General features: G+C 33.0%; 1 protein-coding gene across 1 annotated transcript; it reads left to right on the top strand.

Moving 5' to 3' along the window:
- Nucleotides 1-1099: 1099 nt before the first annotated feature.
- On the top strand, nucleotides 1100-25449 carry LOC140452020 (uncharacterized). The gene is made up of 2 exons (XM_072546039.1): nucleotides 1100-1710; nucleotides 23998-25449. Exons 1-2 carry the CDS (start codon nucleotides 1470-1472, stop codon nucleotides 25059-25061), a joined length of 1305 nt encoding a protein of 434 aa, XP_072402140.1. The 5' UTR covers nucleotides 1100-1469; the 3' UTR covers nucleotides 25062-25449.
- Nucleotides 25450-25481: the final 32 nt, after the last annotated feature.

The following is a 25481-nucleotide window of genomic DNA, read 5'->3' as shown; positions in this document are numbered from 1 at the left end:
GCAATTTAAATATTGTACAGCATAATTTTTTGGAATCTGGGCATTCTTATATGGAAGTAGATTCCATGCACAGCGCAATAGAAAATGCTAAAAAGAATGTTCCAGTATACACTATGCATGATTGGTTAAACATTTTTAGACTGGCACGCTCCAAAAGAGGCCGAAACAAAAGAAGTGATCCATATAACGTACAGGAATTAAGGTATAATGATTTTCTTGACATAAAGACCCTAGCTGCTAATACTCTTAAAAATAGAACCATTGATGAAAACGGAAATCGTGTTAATTGGCTAAAAATTAAATGTATGCGATATGAAGCAGATAAACCGCAATATATACTATTTAAGTACAACTATAGTGATCCAGAATTTCTTATGTTCAATGTAGTTGGACGTACTAAACGAGTTATAAATCCTATAAAAGAAATTCAACTATTATACTCTAAAGAAATTCCTATTTCTAAACTTAAAAAGCAGGATCTTCTAAAATTATGTAAGACAGGAACAATTCCCTCTGAATTCCATGCTTGGTATCAGTCAATACCATCAGAGAGTGGAAAAAAAGATGTTGCTCCAGAGCCATCAGTATTGTCCGATTCGGATTTGGATTAGTTTTACTTGTCCGATTCGGAGTCAGATTAATTCTAGTATAGAAACTTTTACATTTTTGTTATCATTTTCCAATTTAAAAAATAAAGTAAATGTTTTTATTTGAAACTTCAGCCTTACACTGTAAATAAATAAAATTAGACATAGGTATTTTCTTTGTGTTTTATTATTGATCAATAATTATCATTTTGTGGCCATGATGTCAATATGAGAAAATTTCTACATCAAAAAGTGACCAAGTCAATTTTTTTTGCGAAAAACAAAAAGATTAATACAATCTTTAGAGATACTTAGAATCACTAACTTCAACCATTTAATACCTGGAAAGAAAAAATACATATCCTTTTAAATTGATTTAGAAATAAACTCAAATAAAATTACAAAATATTCAACATCAATTATCTCGAAAGCATCATATTTGACTTGGTCAGTTTTTGCAGTATGCCCACGATATAGGTATGTTACGAGCAAAGCCCGAAGAAATTGGACAATCCTAACATTGTACACAAATTATTTTCCACTTCTAGCATTGTACCCCCAAACTGTACAATGTCCGAAATAATCAAAATAATTGTCGACACGCTCATCGGTTCAAATCGATTATTATTGACAAGCACAAGCGACACACCAAATCAAAAATTGAAAAATCGAATCGAAGAGTGAAACATTTCAAATCAAAGCTTCAAGAGATAGATAGATCAAAAGTCAAAACACTGGTTAAATTGCTCGTAACATTTATATTCTTATTTATTCTTTGAATTCTTTGATTCTACCACATTCTACCCTACTGTGATGGTAAAATCGTAAAATGGTAAAATTGTTTTGAAAATTGATACTGAAGAAATAAAATCAGTTTAACCAATGGAAGTAAAACAAGAATATAGTGAGAGGTATAGGTGTAAAGTAGAAATAGAGAATAATGACTTCGATTATGCTCGTCTGGATGGCTTTAAATGTGAAATTAAGCAGGAATCTAATCGAGAAAGTACAGATGATACATTATTTGATTGTTTAACCTCTAAAGAATTTCCCATAAAGACTGAAACAGAACAAGACGGAGATAAACTTATCTGTTTTAAAGCAAAACAAAAAACCACAGAAGGTAAGTAATACCAGGAAATTGATTAAACGAACCAATTATGGTATAACTAAGAGAACTGTACTTTTGTTTTTCGTATTAATTTTTATATATTTTAAATATTGTACATGTACCAAACGATCTATTATTCAAACAGCATTTACTCAATATAGAACTTGGCGAAACTTAATAGGGTTATTTCATTACAACACATGTAGACACACAAAATTAAATTTCTACTTAGATACATGGGTACTGAAAAAATTTTTATGAAATTTTATGAATGATCATTCATCACTACTACCTTTTTCTCTTCTCAAGCTTTCTATGCCATTATGCTCTGCCCCTTGCTTGGATTTTCCAGCTGGCAACACAAATCTTCTCAGCATCTTGTGTTACTATGTGTCCATTTTAGCCATAGCAAGATTTTCCTTGTCTTCTCTTTCCAATTGGCTGCTGTGTTAAAATCCATTGTTCCATTCCAATGACTGGGCTACATGTCCTGTCCACTGTAGAAGGTTTCACATGATTATAGTGGTAATATCTATTACACCAAAATTATGCTTGTAAGTATTCTATAATTCAAAGATATCTTTCAGGCTGCTCGGAATATTTTATGTAATAATAATAATAATAGCGTTTATTGTCCAACAGAATCCATTTATAGGACAAAATACAATACTAAAGTTAAATGATGTATTAATAATTCATAAGTACTAACTAAATAACACATTTTTCGAGTATTTTACCTTAAAATAAAGAAACTACTCAATCACCTAGGTAGATCTCAGCCATCCTAGTAAGCTGCTTTAAACTGCAGTGAAATATATCACAGTAAGCACTTAAGAAATTATAATAGTTGCACATGAGAAATAGAGCAGAATTTAACATAAGATTAGTTCTAGCTTGTGTAGTTCTGAATGTAATCGAATTTCTCACTGGATAAGATGGAACGTTAAAATTTATTTGTCGAAGAATATCAGGGCAGTCAATGAGATTATGTAGTAGCTTGTACAGGAATATTAGGGAGGCATTAATTCGTCTAGATTCTAATGATACTACGTCCAAACCGCTACACAACTCTCTATTGCTGATGCCCCTCTTGGGATATATGCCATTAATTTTGAAAGACAAAAATTTTAAAAATTTACGCTGCACCTGCTCTATAAGTTGGATATGTACATCATAAAAAGGTGACCAAATGACAGAGGCATATTCCAGTTTACAGCGTACAAAAGTGTAATAAAGTAATTTAATTGCCTTAGTATTAGTGAGATTTCGACTATTTCTAATTATGAATCCATAAGATTTAAGTGCTTCTTTAACCTTTAAATTTACATGTTCAACAAAGGTGAGTTTATAATCAAATGTAACTCCAAGGTCTTTAATTTTATTTAAACGTTCAAGTTCATTGCCGTTGATAATATAAGGATGGTATAAATTAGACTGTTTCCTAGAATAACTAACTACTTTGCACTTATTGGCATTAAGATTCAAATGATTTGCATTACACCATTCATGTACATGATTCAGTTCACTCTGCAAAAAATGACAATCATTAAGGTTGCTTATCAATGACTAAATCTTTAAATCATCAGCATAACATAAACATGGTGCAGAAATTGATTCACACAGATCGTTAATAAATAACAAGAACAATAATGGACCTAGATTAGAACCTTGTGGAACCCTTGAAGAAGCTAGGTACTTTTCCGATTTGTAACCATTATAAGCAACAAACTGCATTCTATTTGACAAGTAAGACCTCATAAAAGTCACGACATCCTCAGAAAGACCAAAGAGACACAATTTAGAAAGTAATACGCCGTGGTGAATTCTGTCGAACGCCTTCGTAAAGTCAGTATATATGACGTCAACTTGACTTCTATTATCTAGGGCCGCTGAGATATATTGTGTGACCATTAATAAGTTTGTCACAGTGGACCGGTTGGAGACAAAACCATGTTGATATTGAGACAGCTGATTATGAGTGCGTGAGTAAATACGATTATATAAAACTATTTCAAAGACTTTTGATAGATTGCAAATAATGGAAATTGGTTTGTAGTTTTCTACCTGACCCTTTTCACCAGTTTTGAATATTGGGCACACTTTTGACTCCTTCCAGAGACTCATAATGCATTTATTTCACAAATCGATAGAGAGGAAATATCAGTTTTGGTTAGGGTCCATGCCTCCGATCAATATGTGAGAATGGGGGCTTCCTAAATGGGCTACTGCTGTCTAAATTAGCATCTCAAAGGACTTTTTCTAAGTCTATGTTAGAAATTTGATATAAAGCATGTCTCCCTGCATTAATTCCACATGTGTTTCAAATTGTGTTGAAGTATCATTCTAAATTTTTACTGTTGACAGCTCTTGGCCATCATGCATATGATTTTTTTGGAATTCCCATGGATGTATAAATTATATGTCCATGGGAATTCCTAACTTATTCATACATTGTATAGATTTGGTCTTATGACACTGTCATGTGCCATTTTAGAATCGACAAACTGATGGTATATATCTACATTAAACTCTTGTGCTTAGTCGAGAATTAGAAATAATAAATGATCCACTTATATAATAAGAATATATGGGAATTGAATTTTAAATACTTTTAAGTAGTGTATTTTATGTAATGTTTTGAAAGTTTTTAAAATGCATTAATATGTAATGTATAATGTAATATAATGTTTATTTATGTTTATATAAGCAGGTTTGAAGAAGGCTTTCTGCTTGTTTGCAGGATTCATGATGAATGAATTGTATTTGTATTTGTACTTATGTAATAGAGATGTGTAGTTCACCATCGAAATAGTTCAAATGAACGATTCTTTCAACTGAACTAATTGAACTATACCCTGGCCGCTTAAAACATGGAATCCAAGGTCGCATGATCACTCAATGCAAGCATCGACAGGCGCTCGAAACTAGACCTTATGGGAAACTGTTTACACCGTCATTATTTGTGTCATGATACTATAACTTAAATGTTTTATGTATTATGATTTGTGTTTCACTTTCGCTGGCTGGTGAATTTTGTGAAAATGTTTAAAATTAATGTAAATCAATAACCTCTAAAAAACGGTATAAATATATTGTAGCAACTTTGTTAGTTCGTTTTTGTTAAGCGGTGTAAACGTGGGAAAAGTGGTAACATAGGAAGAGGAATATTTAAGAGTGCGTGCCATTCACATGATCATTCCATCTTTTCAGCGGCTCAACTATAGTTCATTAATTTTCATAGAACTAGTTCACTGCGAATGATTTGCATTATAAATTGTGTCTCAACTTCCAAAGAAGAAAATGATGAATGAATGAGATCATATATTTATTATTTTATGAATGGAATGGACTGACTAGTTTAAAAAAAGAAATGCCGATTAGCCTCGGATAACAGATAATAATTCTTATGAATGTGACAATAACATAAACAGTCTTATCTTAATGTCATAATGGTTCGGATCTTATGCCCATGCATTGGCTTGGACGTTGCCATGCTGTGTTGTTTCTCGTATTGTAATTTTGAAACAATAATTTTTAGTTGTGGTTGAAATGATTGATGCATTTACATAAAATATAATTTTATGTAAAAGTGAGAATGAAAATGTGTTATTTAATGTTCCTAGAAAATTCACTGATTTTTTTTGTAAAGGGTCTTTTAGAAGTAACCTAATTATAGATACCTATGAGTTTAAATATACGTAGATATAAAAATAAATCATACGTGAACCCTATTTATATTTAAAACGGTTAATAAAAAACAAATCTTAATAATTTTCTGCAAATAAAAAAATGTTATTTGCAAAACATTTGAAAAATAAATTTAAACCTAAACATACGATCTAAAGAAATGGTTCCGAACCCGAAACGTACTTGTACGGTTGTAAAAGACTGGCTGAAAACTGAAGAAAACGAGCGGCCGGCGCCGAGCTTGTGTAATGATAAGACGAGACATCCGGCAACCAGTTACATTGCCAGGTTGGATTTCGATTTCGTTCCTACAAATAGTTCTTTCGCGAACTAGTTCACTGAACTAGTTCATTTTTGTGAAATAGTTCTCTTGAACTAGTTCGTCTAAAAGAACTAATAAACACACCTCTATTATATAATGAGAACAATTACACACCATGTTTGACAACAGTATATTTCCAAATTGCACTGTGTGCATCTATTGTCAGTTCTGTCATTTGTGTGTTCTTTTCTTGCTTAAGTTCGTGTATTTTGTTTTATTTTCATTTATTTACAGTCCTTTCAGTTTGGCTTTATTTTCTATTTCTTGGAAGGTTTTCTTTAATGCCCTTTTATCTGTTGCTCCTATGGATATATCGTCTGCATATCCTATTATTTGTACTGCATTCTTGGTTATAGTTCCTGCGTTTGGCAGCTTTTTTATTATCTTGTCTAGTGATAGAATAAATAGTACCATTGAGACCGCATCTCCTTAACTTACTGCTTTTTTTATTTTTATTATTTCTGTTCTTTCTCTTCTAGTGTCTATTGTTAATTATTAATTTATTTGGTATATTACTCTCTTGTAAGTCTTGGTTCATTTTTCTTCTGTTTAGTTTGTCAAACACCTATTTAAAGTCTAGGAAAAGTATATATGTGTACCCCGGAGGTAAAGGACACTATGTCCATTTTTGTCGAAATTTAGATTATTGCACTTTTGAATATAACTTTTCTGGCTCTACACATAGGTAAACCATACTATGTCCAGAGACAATTTTACGGCAAGTTACCGATTTTTTAATAAACACCAAGTCCACTTCCAGTCAGAGGTAAACAACACCATGTGGACTTGGTGTTGTTTACCTCTACTATATGTGTGCACTGTCATTTAACATCCGGACATAGTGTTATGTACCCTTGTACACTTCCCGTCATATAAAAATGGTACAATTTTTTCCCCAATGTAAACCAGTGTTCAGACCAGAGATATATAAGAGAGCCTCTCATACATATCTCTGGTTCAGACTGGAGACAATGGTTCGTGAAACAATTCATTGTTGCCATCACAGATAACGGAATTGCACTAAATCTAAATAAAAAAAAAATAACGTTCAAAAATGTGTTTAGATAAATATTATTTTTATTATTAACAACAAAAAACGGTATCTAATAAATTTAATAACCAGAGAGACGGTTGAGTTAATGTCCAAAATGTTTGAAGAATTTTTTAATAATGGAGATATGACAAAATACTATTATTTCAGCAGTTTCGAATTATAATACATATATTTAAATTCCACACTTGTTTACTGTAAAAGTTATTCATTTTGTATTAATTTCAAATTAAATTTTTAATTTTTCCAGTGTGTTTTATTTATTCTAGTATGCCACAACTCAATACAGTTTTGTGTTACACTTTACGAGAAACGAATGACAGCTCTCGATTTGAAATTAAACAATAATTTAAAGTCATTTCTAAATTTTTTATTTTTTAACATTATTTTTGAATTAAAATATTTTCATAAATTATAATAAAACACGATTCAAGTCCTTCTTTTAGCTGGTTTGATATAATATATTCGTTATAAGGAATAAGTGGACGAAAATGATAATTTGTTTGGAGATGAAAATTCGGATATTGCTAAAATCTATGAGCCTCTAAGTGGTGAAAGCTCAGAATCGGACGACAATGATATGAGACGTATAAGTAAACCAGCGAAAACAAAGGTAAAAGAGAAAGCTATTATTACTCCTACAATTAGTGGGGCAATAAAAAATCTTCTTCAGGACGATTTATCCCTCATAAGTGAAGCAGTGATGCAGGAAATTTCAATGAACATAATGAAGTTATTTTAGAAGAAGAGAAAAGTGTTTAAAGAAAGGTACAAAATATAACTAAGTGCAAACAAAAAGGTAAAAAACGTGTAGTAAATGAACAAAATTGGGCCTGTAATGTTCGCAAACGAAAAATAGCTGGTGGGAAAGAGTATCTCAGTAAAAGAGGCAAAAACATGTCTGCAAAAATGTTAAAGCCTCCTTGCATGTGTCGCATGAAATGCTCTAAAAGATTGCCAGAATACGAAAGACAAAAAATTTTCAACTCATACTGGACTGAGACAAACGTTTCAGATCTTTAAAAGCAATTTATCTTCTCATGTATCGACATCCAACCTACTCTTCGATCAAGAAAAAAAGATCTAAATTCTACCAAATCTAAAAATAATACACTACACTACCATTTTACAGTGAACAATCAGCTATTGAAGGTGTGCAAGGTTATGTTTTTAAACACACTTTGTATATCTAATTTAGTAGTAGTAAATATGTTGAAAAAAATTGAGCCAGGAGGTTTAATAAAATCTGATCAAAGAGGTAGACACACGCCAACCAATAAAACTCCTACGGAAACCATAAATAGTATACATCAACATATTAAATCATTCCCAAAATATGCGAGTCATTATTCCAGAGAAAGAAGTAAGAGAGATGGGCACAGAACTTACAATAGAAAAGATGTATTAACTGTACATTGATGAATGCAATGAAAGACATGTAGATCCAAAGCTCAGAGCAAAAAAGTGGTTGTACGCAGATATTTTTAATAAAGACTTCAAGTTGTCGTTTAAACCGCCCGAAAGAGACATTTGCGATACATGCAGTACATTCACCGCTCAATTAAAAAATAATCTTACTGAAGATGAACTAACCAGTGTACAGGCTGATCATGATGCTCACCTAATTGAATCATAAACTCGGTATAACTTAAAACAATTGGACTTTATAATAGCTAAAGAGTCACCAAAATACAAAGTACTATCTGGTGATTTGCAAAAATGTTTGCCTTCACCACTAACAAACAATTGTATTAGTTTCTACAAAAGGAAGCTTTGGACATTAAGTTTTACATTACATGATGCCAGTGATTGTTCTGTACAATGTATAATGTGGGACGAATCGAAAGGGGCCCGAGGTGCAAATGAAATTGCCTCGTCAATTTTGAAATGGGCTGACAATACAATTCCAGGCAGTCAAGTAGAGGACATCACTCTTTGGACCGATAACTGCTATGGACAAAATAAAAATATAAGTATTATAATGTGCTATTTTTGGATATTGCAAATAAAGACGATCACTCAAAAGTTTTTACTGAAAGAGCACACACATATGGAAGCAGACACTGTTCATGCTTTAATCGAAAGAAAAAGAAAGAAACTCTCCAATTTGGCCATTTTAACACCATGGGACTGGCAACAACTAGTTAGGCAAACATCAGGTAAATACACAGTGCACAATATGGAACTTGCAGATTTCAAAAACTTCAAAACGCTGTTCGATAAGAAATTATCATCTAATCCTCCTTTTGTAAGTAGAAAAAAAAATGTTAATAAAGACCCTGTTCTACTGTCAACATGTGTTTTCCTACAAGTCCACCAAGAACATATTGGAAAGTTCTTTTATAAGAGCGATTTCAATAATCAAAATATGTATGAAGTGGACTTCATGAGCTATCGAAGACAGCAAGTAACGTTTCCAGCCCAATTAAATCAAGTCTCAGTAATCCCATTACCAATCACAAAACAAAAGTACAATGACTTAATTGCACTACTGCCTTTTGTTCCGTCAGTTTGTCATGCGTTTTATCAAAATTTAACACATAGCGATGTAGCCACAAACGATTACCCACAAGAAGATGAAGATGATATGGAGCATCTTTAACAATTTTGAAACTTGTCTATAATTTTACTTAATTATTATAACATTATAATATTTACCTCTAATAAAATAATAGTATAGGCTGTTTAATGTGTTTGTATTGTTTATTTCGTAAAGACCTTAACATGCAATGCCACATTATTTAAAAAAGTTGTTAGAGGTAAACAACACTATGTCCAACTACACATTTTTAAAAAAATTTTAAATAATGAACGGTAAACCTCAGGTATATAACACTTCATGGAATGAAAAACGGTTATACACACCACAATAATAATATATTAATCTTAGTTAAATATAAGAAACATTTGAGTATTTACTGATTACAAATTTAAAAAATTTTAAAACTGCTCTCCTGAAAAAGTAAGAAAATGGACATAGTGTCCTTTACCTCCGAGGTACCGATATGTTTCTCTGTCATACACATATGTTTTCTCTATCACTTGTTTTAGCACATGTATAGCTTCTATCGTGGATCTTCCTTTTCTAAAACCATACTGGTAATCCCCTATGCTTTGTTCTGTATATATTGTTAGTCTGTCTAATAAATTAATTGCTTGGTAGTTTTTGCATATTCTATGTTCTCCTTGTTTTGGTATTGTCACTATAATTCCCTTCTTCCATTCTTCAGGCATTATTTCTTTGCTCCATATATTTTGCGTTAGTTCATAAATATTTCTGTTTAGTGCCTCCCCACCATATTTTATAAGTTCTACACCTGTTCTGTCTTCTCTCGCTGTTTTTCTGATTTTTAAGTTTGTATATTTTCTCTTTCACTTCTGTATAAGAGTAGCAATTTGATTCTCGAAACGTGAACATGTACCGTCATTTAAAGCGCTAGAGAACTTCCTTATCGCAAAACTACCTAATTAACTAGTAATTATCTTATCAGCATCAAAAAATTGTTAAAGTGAAAAGTAACAAAAACTAAGTGATTAGTGAAACAAACAAAAGAAATATGTTCCTTTCGGGGAACTTATTAGGATTTGATAATAAAGGCCAACCAATTTATCAACCAATGAATACTATACAGGATGTCCCAATAATAAATAACCAGAACCAGTCAAACCAAACAGCAGTAAAACCGCAAGTACCATTTTTGTATTTAAATCAAACACCATCTAACCAGATAACAACTCAAATGTCATGCCTAAACCAAATACCTATTCCAACCCAAATAGCTCTACCAAACCAAGTACAATTTCCTAGTCAATCAACTGCACAAAATATTCAAAACACTCAAAACCCTATTCAGTCCCAATACACAACAGTATCCACAAACCCTTAATGCTCACGCTCATCATCACAAAACACCAATAACTACACGGATAGCGATAGCGACAGAACTTAACGAAACAGAAAACGAAAATAAACATACTTGGCAAGAAGTTGGCAATAAGAGAAAAAGAGTGAAAAGACAAACAACTTCAGAAATTCCCAACCAAATCTAAACACAAAACAGATTAGATTCCCTCTCAAAAGAAAATGTAGATGAACAAACAGACAATTTATCAAATACACAAAACACAAATCTAACCAAAAAAGATCCCTCACCGCCACCAATCTATATTTATGGAGTTACTGACTATAGTGCTATGATAGCAAACCTTTCAACTGCAACTGCGGCAGAAACTTATTACATCAAAACCATTTCAAATAATACAGTAAAATTAACCCTACAAACTTAAACACCTACACCTCATAAAGCACCTTAGAAAAGAAAAGATTGTACATCACACTTACCAATCGAAACAAGAGAGGGCCTATAGAGTTGTCATAAGAGGATTACACCATTCAATACCCACAGGAGATATCTCGTATGAATTAAATAATAAGGGTTTTAAAGTTCGCAACATAATTAATGTTAGACATAGAGTTACCAAAGAACCATTGCCCTTATTCTTTGTCGATATAGAGCCAAATGAAAACAAAAACATATTTAACCCGCAAGTCGTACGAAACTGCATAATAACAGTAGAACCACCTAGAATAAAAAATACAATAAAACAATGCACAAGGTGTCAAAAATACGGGCACTCAAAAAGTTACTGCCTGAGGCCATTCGCCTGTGTTAAATGCGGTGGATCACATGACACAAAAACCTGCAAAAAAGCACGCGACACACCAGCAACATGTGCCTTATGTAATGGCAATCATCTAGCAAACTATAAAGGATGTGCTATATATAAATACCTAGTAAATTCGAAAAACAAAAATATAACAAGCAGCATTCCTATACCTAGAGTTGCAAGCCTAAATAATAATAACACTAATGCTCACCACATACGCCAATCACATGTAACATATGCTCAAGTTGCAGCAACTAATACTTCTTCACAAGACAACAACAATAATTCAGACCTTTCAAATAACTTACAGAATTCCTCAACCAATTTAAAAATATGTTTGCACAATTGATAAACCAAAACAGCATGATACTAAGCATGCCTACAACAGTGATAAATAGAACGTCGTAATGGCTAACTCACTTAGAATAGCAGAGTGGAACGCAAATGGTCTAACAAACCATGTACAAGAAATTATACTATTTCTAAAATTAAACAAAATAGACATCCTACTTATATCTGAGAGTCGCACAACTGAGAGATCTTTTATAAAAATTCCACACTACTCGGTCTACTATGCAAACCATCCAGATGGAACAGCCCATGCTGGTTCAGTTGTAATAATTCGTACAGCTATAAAACACTACAAACTTGCTCCATACAATAGCTTCTCTCTACAGCCCACCCCGCCATACCATCAACCTGGAGGAATACAGAGAGTTTTTTGAACAACTTGGCTCACATTTCCTAGTGGCAGGGGACTGGAATGCAAAACACAACCTGGGGAGCAAGACTGATATCTCCAAAAGGCAGAAATCTATTAAAGGTCATACAATATAATAACTTGAAATACCTAACAACTGGTACCCCCACATACTGGCCCACTGATAACAACAAAATCCCTGATCTGTTAGACTTTGTTATAACTAAGGGAATACCTGAAATACACAGCGACATCACTCCCAGTAAATTCGGACCACAGTCCCATCTTGATTACCTTAAGTACCAATATAATTTGGAAAACTCTTGCACCAAGGCTATGTTCAAGTAACACGAATTGGGTTCAATGCAAAGAAGAAATCATTGAAAAAATATCTCTTGACATTCGACTCAAACACAAAAACGATATTGAAGAAGCTGCAAAATATCTAACGGAACAAATACAACAGGCCGCTTGGAAAGCTACTCTTGTAAAGAAAAAAAACCATTGATGAAACGTATAGTATACCCCTTCACATTAGAAAACTAGTAGAAGAGAGAAGAAGAGCCCGTCGCAAATGGCAAAGAACAAGAAACGCGATAGATAAATCAAATCTAAACAGGCTCACACACAGACTTCATTCCGCTATCCAAACAGCTAAAAATTAATCCTTTGAAAGATATGTCACAAACCTTTCTCTTGACGACAACTCTCTTTGGAAAGCCACAAAGAAATCAAAAAGCCGGTAATAATGAAATTACCAATTAGGAAAAATGATGGAACCTGGGCTCGATCAGATATAGAAAAATCCAACAGATTTGCAGAACATCTATCAACCGTCTTCTCCACCCCACAGGCCAACGATATTAACGACGAGAAAATTAGAGACTTCCTTAATGCACCCTGTCAGCTATCATTACCACTAAAATACTTCTTACCAAACGAAGTCCGTAACGAAATCAACCTGCTTAACCCTCATAAAGCTCCAGGATTTGACCTTATAGCTGGCTAAATCTTAAAAAAACTCCCAAGAAAAGGTGTCGTCTTAATAACCATTATTTTTAATAGCCTCCTGAGACTATGCTATTTTCCAGTGCAAGGGAAATATGCACAAATTATAACGATACCTAAACCTGGTAAACCTTTAACTGAAGCCAGTTCGTACAGACCAATAAGTCTCCTTCCGACTTTATCAAAAGTCTTCGAAAGGTTAATCCTTAACAGAATAGAAACAATTATACCTATAGAAAATCCCAGATCATCAGTTTGGTTTTCGCTCAAATCACTCAACCATACAACAGTGCCATAGATTAGTCAACAAAATAAAAGGGAGCGTAGAAGGGAAACAAATCTGTCTATCAGCATTCCTCGATATACAGCAAGCATTTAATAGAGTGTGCACGAGGGTCTTCTCTTTAAAATAAAAACTCAGCTAACTGACCAAATCTACCTACTCCTTAAATCATACTTGTCCGACAGATACTTCCAAGTTAAATACGAAGGTGCTCTATCCAACTACCACCAAATAAAATCCGGAGTACCTTAAGGCAGTGTACTTGGCCCATTCCTTTATCAAATCTTCACTGCTGATATTCATATTAGCGAAAATACACTAATGGCAACATTTGCGGATGACACTCGTATACTAGCATCAGACATCAACGAAATATTAGCACTTAACAAATTGTAAAATCATCTCAATGAACTAGAAGACTGGCTTAAATGCTGGAAAATAAACGTCAACACAAACAAGTCTTGTCAAGTAAATTTCACAAATCGAAGAATTAGATATCCACAACTACACCTAAATAATTCACCTATACCAATAAAAACAGAAGTAAAGTTTCTGGGCCTTCATCTAGACGAAAAACTTACTTGGAAATCACATATTGCAGCCAAACGACGACACCTCGACCTAAAAGTTAAAAATACACTCGCGATCATAAAATCCGGGTCACCTTGAAAATCACCGATATTTCATTTTCAACGAGCTTCATCGTAAATAATAATAACACAAATACAAACTAATGCATGTTTCTGAGAATTGTTGCGGTTTCCTTTGTAACAAAGAATTCCAATAGTGCAGATTTCACGGTAAAGTGCACACTTCCCAAAATGAACGCTACCTGTAACTCCGCTTGTTTTAAATGTCTCGTTTGTACTTCGACTTTCTGTTCAAATGCAACGGACAAACGTTTATTATTGCCACCATTAGTGTTTATTTTTTGACAAAAATGCCTTTGACTGTTGTTGAAACGGAACAAATTGTTGCACTTGTGGAAGACGGTCACACTCAACGGCAAGTCGCAAGAACTGTTAGCGTAAGCCTTTCTACGGTTCAACGAGTGCTTCAACGCTTTCAGAAGGCAAGTTTGCTAACCAGGCGACCTGGCTCTGAACGAAGAAGAACGCCCAAGGCACTAGATGACCATTTCCTTGTGTTTCAGGCTTTACGAAACCGGACCTCAACTGCGGTTATGCATCAAAATCGTCTAGAGGAAGTACGAAATCGCAATTTTAGTGTTACAACAGTTAGAAGAAGACTTCGTTCTTCTTGACTATCTTCTCGGGTAATGGCTAGAGGACCGCCACTTCGCCGGGTGCCTCGAGTTGCACGACTAGCTTTTCCTCGACAATACGCGCATTGGGGAATTAACGATTGTAGCAAAGTGGTATTTTCAGATGAATCCCGTTTCTGCCTAACTGGATCCGATGGACGTGTAAGAGTTTGGAGGAGAACCGGTGAACGATTTTCACAAGCTTGCATTGCTCCAAGAATGCCATTTGGTGGAGGCTCGGTCATGGCTTGGGGAGGTATATCTTCCGACTTCCACACAGAGTTACCCTTCATCGAAAATGGGTCCCTAACTGCACGAAGGTACATTACGGAGATTCCGGAAGAACATGTTATGCCCAACATGGCAGAGCTTGGAGAAAACGCCGTTTTTATGCAGGACAACGTGCGACCGCACGTTGCCAGGATCAGTATGTAATAGTATCAGTATGTAATACTTGGACGAAGTTGGAATTACCAGCCAGCTAGGTCTCAGGACCTGAATCCCATCGAACATCTCTGGGACGATTTGAAAAAACGTATTCAAACCCATACACCTCCTCCTAACAACGGACAGGAGCTTAAGGAGCTGTTAGTGAGAGAGTGGAATAACATACCACAACATGTAATCCGGAGAAAAATTGAGAGTATGCCCCGTCGTCTGCAAGAGGTTATTAGAGCAAGGGGAGGCAATACACGATATTGGTCATTGAAATTTCACTGATTTTTTACCACGTTCTGTATTTTCCATTTTTTTTTCGTATGTCTGTTTTATCAACAATTTGATTTGTTTTCTGTTTTTTTCAATAAAAACAATAAAAAACCATTTTTTTTTCTTTCAAAACAAACATTGATGACAAATAAAAAATACATTAGCCAAAAAAAAGGTTATTACTGCACCAGAGGCAAAAATATTTAAGAAACTTGAAATTTTCAAGATGACCCGGATTTTATGATCGCGAGTGTAGTAGCTGGCTAATCATGGTATAAAACAATACTCAAACCAGTGTGGACATACGGAATTGAGCTGTGGGGCTGTAGCAAACCATCCAACACCAAAATACTACAGACATTCCAGTCAAAAACTATTCGTATGTTAGCTAAAGCCCCATGGTATGTGTCAAACCAAACCCTTCATGCAGACCTCAACATCCCCTTCATCAATGATGTGATTACTGACCACTCCAGAAGATACATGAATCGCAGCGCAGACCATCCAAACACGAATTATTCAACCCTCCACTTGTTGGCAGACGTCTAAAAAGACTTTGGCCAGAAGACCTAGCTGCTAGGTAAATTCCAGAGAGTCATCAATGGACGACACCTGCCACAAGCCAAGAACATACATCATATTTACTTATTACTGTATTGAAGTAGATTGTAAATTAGCAATAAATAAATAAATAAAAAACTTCTGTATAAGTCAATTCTTCTTCTTCTTAACCTTGTTCCGTGTTCGTTATTGTTTCTCTTTCTTCTTCTCTATCCATTTCTTAATATATTTCTTCATAATACTTCTGTAATTTTTCTGCTTCTATAGCTATATTAGCTGTCCGTTTTTGGTTACCTAGTTTTAAGTCAGTGACAGATTCCTACAATATTAAAATTACATTCCTATCCTACCAGCTAAGGAAAATATATTAAAAAATAAAAGCATAAAGCTTCTCATTTTAAGGCATCCTCTCTTTTAACATCATATAATTTTTATATGTTATGGTATTTCAAGTATTTATGAAAGTAAAACTGTGAAAAATAATGAAAACTTTGTCTATACATTCTGTTTCTTCGTCCTTTCTTCTAGAGACGTTGTTCATCGCTTTATGTATTTCTCTTCTGGTATAACCATTAGAGGTGAGCGCTTTTTCAATATGAAGAAGTTCACTTTGTTGATGCTGTGGTTCACAAATTCTCTTCGCCCTCTCCGCCAGAGTTTTGATGATACCTTGTTTTTGGCTTAGATGATGATTTGAGTTCCTGTTTAGGTATCTGTCCGAGTGTGTAGGTTTTCGATACACTTTATGTCCTAAATAACCTTCCTTTCGATTTACTAATACATCAAGGAATGCTAGTTGTTGATCTTTCTCTGTTTCCATCGTAAATTGAATATTTGGATGTATAGTAAAATTCCACTATTTGGAAGAGTGATTTCATCGTTTAAACGCTGAATGTCCTTAAATTTAAACGTACTCAGAGGCCCTCGAAAACTACCCGTTTAATTTGCGTTTTCTCATCAGAAATCATAGGATGTATAATTAGTACATTTAGTTGTGATCTATAGCACAACCACAAGATGCCGTACAGTGTAGCCCATTCTTGTTCACAAGTAGCAGTTATGGTCATAAAAACCTGAATTCTTCGACGCAGCGATTATTACCGACATAAAAATTCCAAAAAAATGAGTTTTTTCAATAGTAAAAATTGAGCACAAAATTGTATTGAAATAAATTTTATTTACATGTTCAGTTTTGTTGCATATTTAAGTTTATAAAATAAAAATTGATATTGTTTATTCTTTGAAGAAACGCATATGCTGGATAAAACATCACAGTACTACCCACGGTTGTATCTGGAAGCGGTGGAGATATATAAGCCCCCAAACAATTTTAATCGGATAGAAAAGGGACTAAAAATCAACAAAACATGGATACCAATATTAAAATCCACAAAAACCCTCCCCGCAAAACACAAAGAAAGAAAAGCTACTACAAATGACGACACGCCCCCTCACGTTGAAACCAGTGGAGGGGAGGCGAGTAGAAAATATAAATATGGCCTCCGCAGTACAACGCGGCGTCAGTTTCAGCTTACAAGCGAAGCAGTAACATCTTCAGAAGATGCCAACGCCTAGTGTTGGCGAACCGTCGAGAACCAATCTCAGAAGACAACGGCCTAACAGCCCGATAATAAAGTGATACTTGCATTTTATGGATTTAATGAATCTTAGTTTTTCATGTTATAATATACTGATGGTAAAAAACGGTGAAAGTCTTATCTAAAAATATATGTGGTTGAATCTAGGTTTTGTTTGGGTAGCTCCAATAAGCGCATAAGGGTAAGGTATTCGAGGTGAAAGTCGGAATATAGACTTGGCTGTTGACTGTCATAGTCCAAGACAACCAAGTATTATGGTATTGTGTGCTATATGTTTGGAAATCAGATCACCTCTAGTTCGTATTAACGACACTGAGAGTTTGACGATATATTGGTGAAGTATTGCAACCGGTTTTACATCACTACCTACAAACCATTCCAAATGCGATCTTTACACAGGATTTACGCAAGACCTCATATTACCCGTAAAACCATGGAGTTCATACAAGAATCTGGTATAGACTTTGGGAGTGGCCATTAAGATCAGCTGATGTCACCCATCGAATATGTGTGGGATATGGTAGGTCGACACCTAAATCGATTGCCACGTCCTCCAGCAAACTTATAAGACCTGTAACATGCCATAAGAAGAATCTGGATAAATATTCCGCAACATGATATAGATCACTTAATTCGATCAATGCCTCATGTAGTAACTGAGGTTATGGAAAATCAAACAGGAGCCACTTATTAATTCTTGACGAAAATGACGTTGCAAATTTGTTTATAATATTATCAAATAATGGGAATATTATAATGTATCATTCCATAAATACATATTTAAAAAAATATTTGTCTTATATGCTGCACTTTTTTTTACCATCAGTATATAAAAAATTAATATAATGTATATCGTAATCTTTTATCCTCGTATCGCCTCCTTATTAATGTCTAAATGGATTGGCGATATTTTATGGAACTAGATCTTGATCACTGGGAGAGGAGGATTGCTGAATATATTATTAACTGTGATGTATCATTTTTATTCGCTACTTATTTACGGGATAACTTATTTTTGATGCCATTACTTATAATGACTATGTATTTAAAATATTTAATTACGGATACCGACTATGAATGAATTACGATTATTGAGTATCCCGATTCCTTGTCTGTTTTCCTTTTATAACATCAAGATTGTATTACATATCACGTCATTATTAGGTCAAGTATGTTCGTATAAAATTGTGACTCTATAAGGTTGACTTTAGGTATAACGAAATTTTACGAAACAAGACACGCATTGCATCCAATACGTGTGCTCCAGTTTTCGATTGAAAACAAATATTTATTGCGATATAATATTAGATAAGAGTATATAAGAATTATATGAGAACACTGTATTGGGATCTTCAAAAATGAAGATAACATATATATATATATATATATATATATATATATATATATATATATATATACATATTAACTATAATTTGTATCAAGCGGTCCGCGTGTGTACCTTTTCACTGCGAGCAGATCTTGCCCCTAAGAGCGCACTATTAAAATATCGATATCTTTTCCAAAAATAAACTTAAGGACATTTTCCCAAGCTCTAAATGTTCCTTTTCTATCATTGCTGTTAATTTAAGTATACAGTGAAAGCCAAATAAAGTTGCCTTCACGTCATTATTGTGAACATTTGCAGCGTTGTCAGATGGTTCTGACGGATGGATGTTAAGGAGGAAGACGTAAAACTTTGTGTCCATACCGTTCTGCCATATCGTCCACTATATACTTGGTTTGTGGTTTATTTCTAAAAAAATGTTTAAAATAAATGACATTTATATGTAAGATTATATCTGTATATTTACTGAGAAACGATGCGCATTAGTTCTGTTTTGAACATCATATGCGAATAGGGAATGTTTTTTTTTCTGTCAACCACTCCTCAATAGCACTTTTTGACCATCCTGTATTCGGAGTTTTATGCAATAACATACTGTGATAAGGTGCATTATCAAGTACAATTAGAGAAGGATTCTCTAAGTTTTGCAGCAACTGATATTCCATCCATTTCAAGAAATTTGCCTGATTCATTTCCCCATGATAATCACTAAGTTGAGTTTTTGAACAAAATATTGCTTCAGCACCCGCTATAAATCCTGTTTCATTCTCAGCATGAAGTATAATATATCTGCAATGATATTATTTAAATGTTCATATAATAACTTATGTTAATACAACAAACCTTTTGCCATCCGTTTTAGTGCTTTTAACACTCTTTATATTTTCATTTTGCCAAGAATGACCAATGATCCCATTTTTAAATATCCAAGTTTCATTGAGAAACACGAATTGGTATATAACTTCATCCTTCGCTTCTTTATAAGTTCTCAAGAATTGTACTCTTTTACAAACAACGTTAGGTAATTCCATGTCTTCGTCGTGGATTATCCTATTCCTAATCAGCAGCCAAAAATACATAAAAAAAACTTGGGTAGATTCATCAGAATTGAAAAGGCCACGATGACCTAGCTGTGGCCCTTAGACTATATTTTATTCTATTACTGCTTGAGTTGTAGTACATCTGAAAATTATTGATATACTCGGTTCGCTATTCCCAGTCCGAACTGTAGTGAATTTAGTAATTATTTTTTTGCGAAGTTAGTTACTTTTTGACAGACTAAAAGTGGCTGGAAATTACTATACAACCAAGCACACGTACTCATAGCCAATATTAATAGTAAACAAACTAAATAGTAAATAAAATAGAACTTTGCGAATTACTAACAATCAATATTTATTTATCTGCACCATATAATAAATAGTTATGTTAAAATATAACAACTAAAATATATTTTTTAAATATATACTACCCAAAATTTGATGTGTTTAGTATACACTTCCAGTATTTAGAATAATTCTTCTTTTTTTAAAGAAAGAAGTCTGCAATAGTAGGATACTTGAGCTATTAATACTGAGAAGTAGGAATTGTTGTGTTGTAGGTTTCCGACAATGAATCTGTCAAAATATGCCTGAACTAAGCGAATGGAGTATAGCTCAAATTTTATAGTAAAATTCTAAATAAAGGGTTGGTCAATGAAACAAAAACGTAATATCTAACACCTTTTTATCTGAATTTTTACTCGACTTTAATATGACCACCCCGACAAATATCAAATACAATACATCATAAAATGCAAATGAGCAAATCCTAAGGGATTAAGCAATAACTGAACGCCTCAGTGATGGAGAACAAGTAAAAAAAACAAGTAAATCAAGTAAAATGTCAATATTACGTACCCACGTTAATTTTCATAAAAATACTCAATATTGCTTAGGACATTTCTTTACAATTTAATAATATATATATATATTTATATATATATATATATATATATATATATATATATATATATATTAGAAATTATAGATATTAAAACTATTTTAGGAACAGTGTATAGAACCGGAAATGGGAATTTTAAAGTTTTTCTAGGGCTATTTGGCTATAAAAAACTTCTAATGAATTAAACAGTTTCCGTTATCTAATTTCTACTTTTGGCTTAATCATAAATATTAATGAATTTACTAGAATCACAACTAGATCAGCAACTTGTTTAGATAACATCTTAACAAACATAAGCAGTGAGATAGTTGGTTGTGGAATTGTGGACCCATGTATTTCTGATCATCTTGCACAATTTCTCTACTTAAAAATAAAATCTGAAAAAAATCATAGTGCTAATACATACATAATACAGAAGACATATAACAAGTAATGATATCCTGATGTTAAACCAGTCGTTAAACAACGTTGACTGAGCTTCAGTTGTTTCTCTCAAAACAGCAACAGAATTAGCTCAATTTATTACCGAAATAGATGTAAAGTTAACTAAAATTAATTTTCCATTAAAAAAATCACGAACTCATAGTAAAGCTCTAATTTCTTGGTTTGATGATGAACTAATCGAAATGCTAGAAAATCTTTCCACAGTCAAGACAATTGCTGATGTTACAAAGGAATATAGTAAGTCTAAAAAATTTAAGAAGCACTATAAATCAACAATATCATTAAAGAAAAAACTGGCTTATGAGAATTTTTTTTCCAATTCAGAAAATATATCTCGTGATAGTTTTAAGGTTATAAATTATCACAGAAATAAATTTCAAAATAAAAAAGTTTATCCAAGCGCGATTACATCAAACGATTTCAATAATTACTTTACTTCAGTGGCTAAACATATTAGAAGTTCTTTTAATTCTACAAATGAAAATGTAGCCATAGATTTTTTGAAAGATGTACACTCTCCTTGCGACTCTTTATTTTTATTACCTGTTAGTGATACTGAAATCAGGAATGTTTTGCATATGTATATTGAAAAATTCACACTGCACGGATTTTTATTTCTTAAACAAATAATTGTCTTACTGAAGGGATTTTCTCAGATGTTTTAAAAATAACAAAAGTGTTCAAAAGGGAGCTTTAGATGAAAATGATCGTCCCATCTCAATCATTCCGATTTTCGGCAAAATTTTTGAGAGTATTCTAAATGTTCGTTTGGTAGAATATCTAGAAAAACACAGAATACTTCACTGTAATCAATATGGCTTTAGAAAAAAGTATAGCACTACACTAGCTATACAGAAAATTATGAGAAGATATAGTTGATGGCTTGGAGAGGTAGGTCATTTTGTGTCTTTGACATTGTGTGACTTATTCAAAGCTTTTGACTGTGTTTCGCATGAATTACTGTTGGAAAAAATGCATAAATACGGTATTAGGGGAAACACTCTTAATATATTTAGATCATACCTAACAAATAGAAAACAGGCAGTTTTTCTTAATAACAGCTATTCTGAGTTTAGCACTGTCGAATATGGTGTACCTCAAGGTTCGATATTAGGACCCACCTTATTTCTTATTTTTCTGAACGATTTATTTCACTACACTTTTCCTATAAAATGTGTTTGCTTCACAGATGATACAACTCCCATAAATACTGATATTAATCAGAATAATTTAAAAATTAAAATAGATAGTGATACCCAAAAAGCAAAAAACTGGTTTGCACATAATGGGCTAAAGCTAAATGAAGAGAAAAATCAGAATTTGATTTTTAGTTCTGATTGGAAGTATATCCCAAGAAATAGTGTTAAACTATTAGAAATGTTTCAAGACGATAATTTGGAGTGCTCATATAGATTACTTAAGTTCTAGACTTGCTACAAGTATATTTTTAATACGCAACTTAGTTTATAATTCCTAAAAATACCCTTAGAATGTGCTACTTTGCACTATTCCATAGCCATCTACAGTACGGAATAACTGTTTGGGGTAATTCTTCTCAGGCCAGATCGAATTTTTAAACTACAAAAAAGAGTAGTGAGTAAAATAAGAAGTTCACTTATTAATATCGCTTTTTATGATAGAACTATCCTGCGTGTTATAATCACAGAACTTTACAAACACCACCTGTGAATCTTAACTAAATTGATTTACGATCTGCAGCTTGGAACTTTTAATCCTTTCTAAGAAAGTTGAGGGCTTATAAATTGCCCCTCTCCTTTTTGGAAATTGTAAATATTTTGTACCTATAGAGATTACGTACTTATATCATTTGTTGATTAAAATGACTACATTTAAGACAAGAATTAAAATAAATTCTTATGTTTAGAAATTTTAAAAGATAAAACCCAAACATTTTCAGAACAATGCTGAATATTTTATTGTAGAAAATCTCCGTCACTGCTTTATGATGAATACTATATATTGGTTTTATCTCAAGTGCAATACAATTGGTGCTATCAATTATTTTCAAATGTACTATAACTTCCGTCCGGTTTGTTTCCTCCAAATTTTCAATAATAAAAACAAAATTAAGATGGATAGGTTATTAGTACAGATGAGCTAAATATGCACAAAAAATTAAGGAAATATACGCATATAATATATGCAAGCATTTTTACCGAAATATGGCAACATTTTTTTCTAAAATTAAACAAGTAAATTCCGATAACTTCCAACCATGTCCACTATCTTGTTATTACTGGTTGAGGGGAAAGAGGAACATTGGAAACTTTTTTATCTTGAAATACTGAATTCTTTGTGGTTACTGAAGGGGCTTTGAAAAAAACTTTTTTATTTAATTGAAAATATGCACAATGCAGATGAGGACAATTAATTCTTGCTGTTGCCTAATAAGAGGGTATTACCATTTATTCAATTGGTGATAAAAAAGTTGTCAAAAGCTTTTTTAAGATAGCCCTAAATGCAGGTTAAGAAATTTAAAAATAACGTATAAAGTTAAAGTCCTTAAAGTTTTGGCATAACGTTCATTATCTTTAATTTTAACAAAAACAAAATAATATCAAGTTGCCTTTGGAAACAAAGGTTATTTACATTGTTTACTGTCAGTTGAGATTTACATATTTGTGCCATATACATATTTAATATATTATTGACAATACATTTTCTTGTAGTAAAAATTTATAGTTGGTTTTTATTTTAGATTTTACTCAGGAGAACAAAATGGAAATTATGGAAACATTTTTTGAACATTCATCCCATGAAGGACACTATATGAGTCCGCACGCTGAAGGGAAAACCGTGAATAAACATATAAAAGTTCACACTAGACAGGGACCTTACAATTGTGAAATTTGTTTCAAGAAGTTTTCTCGAATATTTAGTTTAAAAAGACATTTGATGATACACACGGAAGAAAAACCTTACAAGTGTGAAATTTGTTTTAAGCAGTTTAAAGAAGCAGGTTTTTTGAAAAAACATTTGCTGGTGCACTCTGAGGAAAAACCTTATAAGTGTGAAATTTGTTTTAAGCAGTTTAGCCTAGCAGGTTCTTTAAAAAATCATTTGAGAGTGCACACAGGAGAAAAACCTTACAAGTGTGATATTTGTTTTAGGCAGTTTAGAGAAAAAAATTATTTGAAAACACATATGAGAGTGCATACTGGAGAAAAACCTTACACTTGCGAAATTTGTTTAAAACAATTTAGCCAAGCAGGTTGTTTGAAGACACATTTGGTGGTGCACTCTGCAGAAAAACCTTACAAGTGTAAAATTTGTTTTACGCAGTTTAGCCAAGCAGGATCTTTGAAAAATCATTTGAGAGCACACACAGGAGAAAAACCTTACAAGTGTGCAATTTGTTTTAAGCAGTTTAGAGATACAAATTATTTGAAAATACACAGGAGAGTGCATACTGGGGAAAAACTTTACAAGTGTGAAATTTGTTTTAAGCAGTTTAGCCAAGCAGGTTGTTTGAAAACACATTTGGTAGTGCATACTGAGGACAAACCTTACAAGTGTGAAATTTGTTTTAAGCAGTTTAGCCAAGCAGGTTCTTTGAAAAATCATTTTAGAGTGCACACTGAAGAAAAACCTTATAAGTGTGAAATTTGTTTTAAGCAGTTTAGAGATGGTTCTTATTTGAAAATACATATGAGAGTGCACACTGGCGAGAAATCTTATAAGTGTAAAATTTGTTTTAAGCAGTTTAGACAAGTAAGTCATTTGAAAAAACATTTGAGAGTTCACACTGGAGAAAATGTCTGAACCTGCGGCTTCTCTTGTGGTGAGCAGTCTAATCTACGCTCACTGTCTATATGAACACAGAGTCCAAGATTTGGTGAATTCTGCTTCACAATGACAGAAAGAGCCTATTGGCTATCACAAGCTGGTTATATGTGTGGAAACTTTTCTGAAGGTTCTTTGTGAAGTTGCCAAATGCTAAAAAAGGAAAATTAAGCAACACTAGTGAGCAATAGCATGTAGAGTAGTATTTCCCAAACGTTTTTGCCCCGTAGATCACTAACCGATATTTTGGTTTCCGTAAACATCCTAATGTCAATTTTGTTGAAATGTATTCTATGCTCTCAAGGAAAAACTTATTAACAACCTTGACATGTATTTTTGTTACCTAATAAATTGTTTTCCAATTTAATTTAATTTTTTGTGTTGGTAATAATTGAAAAA

The sequence above is a fragment of the Diabrotica undecimpunctata genome, chromosome 1 (assembly GCF_040954645.1).
Source record: "Diabrotica undecimpunctata isolate CICGRU chromosome 1, icDiaUnde3, whole genome shotgun sequence".
Lineage (NCBI taxonomy): Eukaryota > Metazoa > Arthropoda > Insecta > Coleoptera > Chrysomelidae > Diabrotica > Diabrotica undecimpunctata.
Note: the sequence above shows the minus strand (reverse complement) of the source record. Positions and strands in the feature narration are given on the sequence as shown.

Excerpts from the sequence above, each read along its gene's own strand:
- LOC140452020 (XM_072546039.1), top strand. The coding sequence starts at position 1,470 with ATGGAAGTAAAACAAGAATATAGTGAGAGGTATAGGTGTAAAGTAGAA. Across the intron at positions 1,711-23,997 it reads AAAACAAAAAACCACAGAAG|ATTTTACTCAGGAGAACAAA; the intron begins GTAAGTAATACC and ends TTTTTATTTTAG.